The sequence below is a fragment of the Sceloporus occidentalis genome, unplaced genomic scaffold (genome assembly GCF_023333645.1).
Source record: "Sceloporus occidentalis isolate IW3139 unplaced genomic scaffold, rSceOcc1.0.p SCAF_89, whole genome shotgun sequence".
Lineage (NCBI taxonomy): Eukaryota > Metazoa > Chordata > Lepidosauria > Squamata > Phrynosomatidae > Sceloporus > Sceloporus occidentalis.
In genome coordinates, this window is record NW_028317069.1 from 1,807,065 (window position 1) to 1,811,454 (window position 4,390).

A 4,390-nucleotide genomic window follows, 5' to 3' on the forward strand; every position below is an offset into this window, starting at 1 on the left:
TTTTAATAGATTTCCACTTCGGTTTCTGATCTTCCCAGAAAATAAAATGTCATGTAGCCTCAAGTTGGGACGAGCGGATGAGAGAGGAATGTATAATGAGGGGCAGTGTATAATTATCCCACGTTAACTATGCATTAAGCAGGGCCAACTCATCCCTCCCTGGGGTTAACATTTCACAAAACATAGTCAAGCGGTTGAGCGGAAACATTCAATGAATTCATCTTATGATCTTCGTCATCTCGTAATGACTGATGCCTTTTCCTTAGACCCTCTTCAGGCGTGTAAAATGCCGTGCCTATTGTGTGGTGTTTACGTCTCCAGCCATTTCTAAAGGGCTATACTCAAATAAGTTAAAGTCTAGTTTGTAAATATCTATTAAGCGGTCGATAAGCGGCTTTGAAAGGTTCCTGAAATACATGCCGCTCATCATGTCGTTGGTGCGCGACTCGTTTGCATAATGTTTTACCGAGGGATACGTCATGCGCTCGGGAGCTCCGATGGCCCTCAGAACATAATCGGCGTCCTCTTTTATGGTTTCGTACTTGCCGAAAAAGTCGTAGTGAATGTTGCAAGGATCGCAGAGCCGATACATCGGCAGCCAGTGAATATCCCATTTGTTTGGATCGCCTAGAAGGATATAGCTGACAAATTCTTCAAAGGTGACGTTTTCTTTGCGGTTGTGCGGAGTTCTGAATTTTTCCTTGATCATTTGCACGAGTTTCGTACCGTAGTAAACTTCAGTATGGAGGATTTTATCTCGGTACGCCGATACTAGTCTTTGGAAAGGATTGCGGGAGAACATCACCTTTGTGTAGTCCTTGAGCATTCTCCTCTGCTCCTTGGCAGGGTAGTTGTTTAACTTCTTTAGCATGGACGTCGTGTGGATCACGTCATGTTGCAGTTGATTAGCTTCGATGCTGAGGTTCATTTTCAAGAGAAGGAGGATTCTTTTCCAGTTGGAGCAGCCAACCTTTGGCACTTCGCAATAGATGAACTTATGCGTGTGATCGACAAACAGCCGGTTGGCAACTAAGTTGCTGATCGGTTCCCCTGTTTTGTTGAGCTTATTCTCGAAGCATACGGACTCCAAAACTTGTCTTCGGTGATTCTGGATCAACTGTTCAGGGAAAGGATCTGACAGATAAATAATAGTGAGTGTCAAAAGAGTTTAAAGCCGACGGCGGTGAAACCCAAGCCGCAAGTCATCCCGCGTTAACATAGGTGCCAATCGCTTACAGGTTTCAGGCGCTGAAAACCTATTTTTGATCTCGCCAAACTATTGTTTAGAGGCACTAGAGGGCTGGTCTGATCCAGAGTTTTGATTGTAATTCCTTATACAGCCACTAGGGTGTCTAGCATTACAAGAACTCTAGACAGCATTTATTCTGACCTAAAAACGTAGCATTTTCAAGTCGGTTGACTTGGCAATTGAAAGCTATGCTTATATGTAATACATCAACATAACCTGAGCTTAGTACAAAAAAAATATTCATCAGCGGTATGTGAGTGAAGAAGCACTGATTAGAATTCTCAGATATCGGAGTAAGAATACGGCAAAGTCTGCTCCATGTCATCTGCCCATTCGGATCCCCCAAGATTCCCTGATCTGTGTCGTTCCAGTCATCAAACATTCCCACATCCCTTTGTGTTTGTTAAAAGGATGCATTAATATTAATAATATTGTGAGACATACCTGGGTCCCATGCGTGGTGCATCAAGCAGGCATATATGAAACCACAAACTGTGAAGAACGCCGCCCAATAAAAGAACGTCTTGTTTAGCCTTCTGGCCATGTTTTCCGTGGAATGGTACCGATGGCGCCCGAAGTCCCGCCAGCCCTGCATGCAGACATGCAGTCAATGCGTGTATGATAACATGCAAACTTAGTTAAAGGCAAGAACCGCTAGCATTTCAAATAGTAATACGGATAAGTCCTGAAAAAAACCTTAAATCCTACTAAAACGGAGTCCTGTAAGAAGCGCTGCGTACGTTCTATAAGAATATGGAACAACCGAGATTTTAGCATTAAAACCTCTTTTTAGCAGACTTTTATGGTTGTGTAATATCTTCCACAATAATGCACGTCTTAAATGCCTTCTTTCTAAGCACTTTAGCCCTTTCTACACATACCTTCTATTTCCTTGTTTGTTTGTTTTTTCGAGACGGTTGCTTATCTGTACTAGCAATACACGTCCAGGAAGGTCCTGCGCATCTTGCTTCACTCGGGGACCTGGAAGAATACAGGCATGCGATGGTTAAAAATATGTACGTTATTGGCCACCAATCGTACCTGTTAAGGATGAGATATTAAGACGGTTCCGTTATGGAGGGACGCAGCATTTAACACCAAGCATCCATCGTAACGCTATAGGAGCCATGGCTTCAATATTGCAAGATGTCTTCAGTCCAAAATATATGTTTGCTTTAATAAGTCAGAGGCAAACAAACACTGACTCTAATTAATTTAGTGATCTACGTTGAGATGGGATATTTATTTTGGATCAGAAAGTAGGAGTATTAAAACTTGAAACGTTTTTCTTTCTTATTAAAGAAACGGTGGCCCCCCCCCCCCCAGATTGTCTTCCACAAGGTTAACGTGGCAAGGAGTTCAGGGGGGCAGTTTATCCCTGGGCTGTATCAATTCTAACATTTTTGGGTATTCCAGCTCTCTTTCATGTTAAATCCATATTGCACTCAGTGATCGATTTGACTTCAGTGCATTTTACTGCTTGGATGCATTGGTTATCGGAGTTATTCTGCCAAATTTAACTGAAATTGGGAGGCATACAGTGGTGATAATTTTTGGACGTGTTCAGTGGACCGTCCCAGTATTTATTTTTAATGCCAAGATGCCCCAATTTGAAAACCTGTAGTTTTTTAAATGATGCACCCTTTTTCCCCCCTGCATTTATAAAAATAGTCCTATGAATGTGAGGTTTTCCAAATGTATACATTTAGAATATAATTTAGTTAAAATGGGGAAAGTGTGTGTGTGTATATAGATATATATATATATCAGAAGCCTTCGTCCTCAAATAGGGTTTAAAAGCATCTCTTCAAGCAGATTTATCCCCCCCCCTTCAATAAATAAACATATGGTGAGACAGAAAATTAGTAGCAATAAAAATAAGGCAAAATAATACTGTGATTTTACCTAAATATCTCCAAAACTGGTACTATACTTATATATACCGATTAAGAAAACTAAGATAAAGCTATAAAGGGTATGACGAGCGAAGGATTGCCCCATGGATCAGTGGTTATCAGGTCCGCTGTTACACGTATACACGGCTGCTCCTGTTACAACCACAGTTATATATATATAACGTAGCATTTCACCGTAGATAAGAGCCACTCAGCCCATCTAGTCTCTTTCCAACTTTAATCGGTCCTCGGTCTCATCTGAAATTGCGCATCGCCATATATCGCTATATACCGTGTTACAGTATTTAGATGGGAGGAGGTTCCGGAGCTTTCAGTGTATTCTGGAGCTTTACCACCCTCCCGCTAAAGTGTACCCATCTCTGTTAAATCCCTGTCGCTAATCACCATGAATACATGGATTATCTTGAGGAAAAAAACAACAAAACGAAACAAAGACATAAAGACAAATTACAACACAAATTGGTGCTTCAAATCCTTCAAGTCGTTGCTCCTTTCAACTTAATTATAGGTTACGATAACTTATGGTTATTACAATTAATCGGTAAGAATCACGAAATATTTCATGATTTTTTTCTCGGTTCTCATTAGCCATGTCTCGCAATAAAACGGCAATAGTAGAGATTTTAATTGAATTACCTTGTTGAGCAGAGTCCAGCTTCTTAAGGCTTTCTGCTTTTCACTGGCAGTCCTCCCACTATAGAGGATAGGATAGGATATAACTCCGCTGCGCTGTGTCTCGATCCTTTCTTTATTTGACATGGAGCCACACCTTCTGTTCTGCAATAAACTCCACAGGTGTCTCAATAAAGTAGTTATTATCACATCTCCAAACTTCTATCTCGCAAAGGAAGAGACAGACCCGAGACCTGAGCCTTGCCGGGGTAAAACACGCAAGCCCTCTTCTTCCTGCAATAAGTAGTAGTTTTTGTTTTTGGATATTCCATTATTTTTATTTTATAAATAAATAGTTTATAAAAAATATTTATATAAAATAATTTTTCTATTCTACTTAAATCATGTTTTTTTTGTTTTTTTTTAAGTAATATTTTTGTAAATAAGAAAAATAATTTTACTATCAACATGAGCAAATAAATTGTGTTTTGGCTCGTATAAGAAACGGCCCCTGTAGTCGTAGAGTGGATTCGTTCCAGGGGCAGATCAGGTGACCCTTGATGGGCTACGATGGCATGAGGGCATTTGAAAGATCAGAAGAGGTTGTTGAGTG

At 40.4% G+C, this 4,390-nt stretch overlaps 1 protein-coding gene across 1 annotated transcript; it reads right to left on the minus strand.

The window, feature by feature from the left end:
* Window positions 1–295: 295 nt before the first annotated feature.
* Window positions 296–3,757, minus strand: LOC149284680 (carbohydrate sulfotransferase 8-like). The gene is made up of 3 exons (XM_089496310.1): window positions 3,698–3,757; window positions 1,694–1,838; window positions 296–1,134 (listed from the first exon to the last, which is right to left on the minus strand). Exons 1-3 carry the CDS (start codon window positions 3,755–3,757, stop codon window positions 296–298), a joined length of 1,044 nt encoding a protein of 347 aa, XP_089352436.1.
* Between the last annotated feature and the right edge of the window lie 633 nt (window positions 3,758–4,390).

Bases quoted from the DNA above. Each gene is read 5' to 3' on its own strand.
- LOC149284680 (XM_089496310.1), bottom strand. From the start codon at position 3,757: ATGGCTAATGAGAACCGAGAAAAAAATCATGAAATATTTCGTGATTCT. The intron at 1,839-3,697 runs GTAATAACCATA...GTCTGCATGCAG, and splicing joins GTGATTCTTACCGATTAATT to GGCTGGCGGGACTTCGGGCG. The intron at 1,135-1,693 runs GTATGTCTCACA...TTTATCTGTCAG, and splicing joins GCACCACGCATGGGACCCAG to ATCCTTTCCCTGAACAGTTG.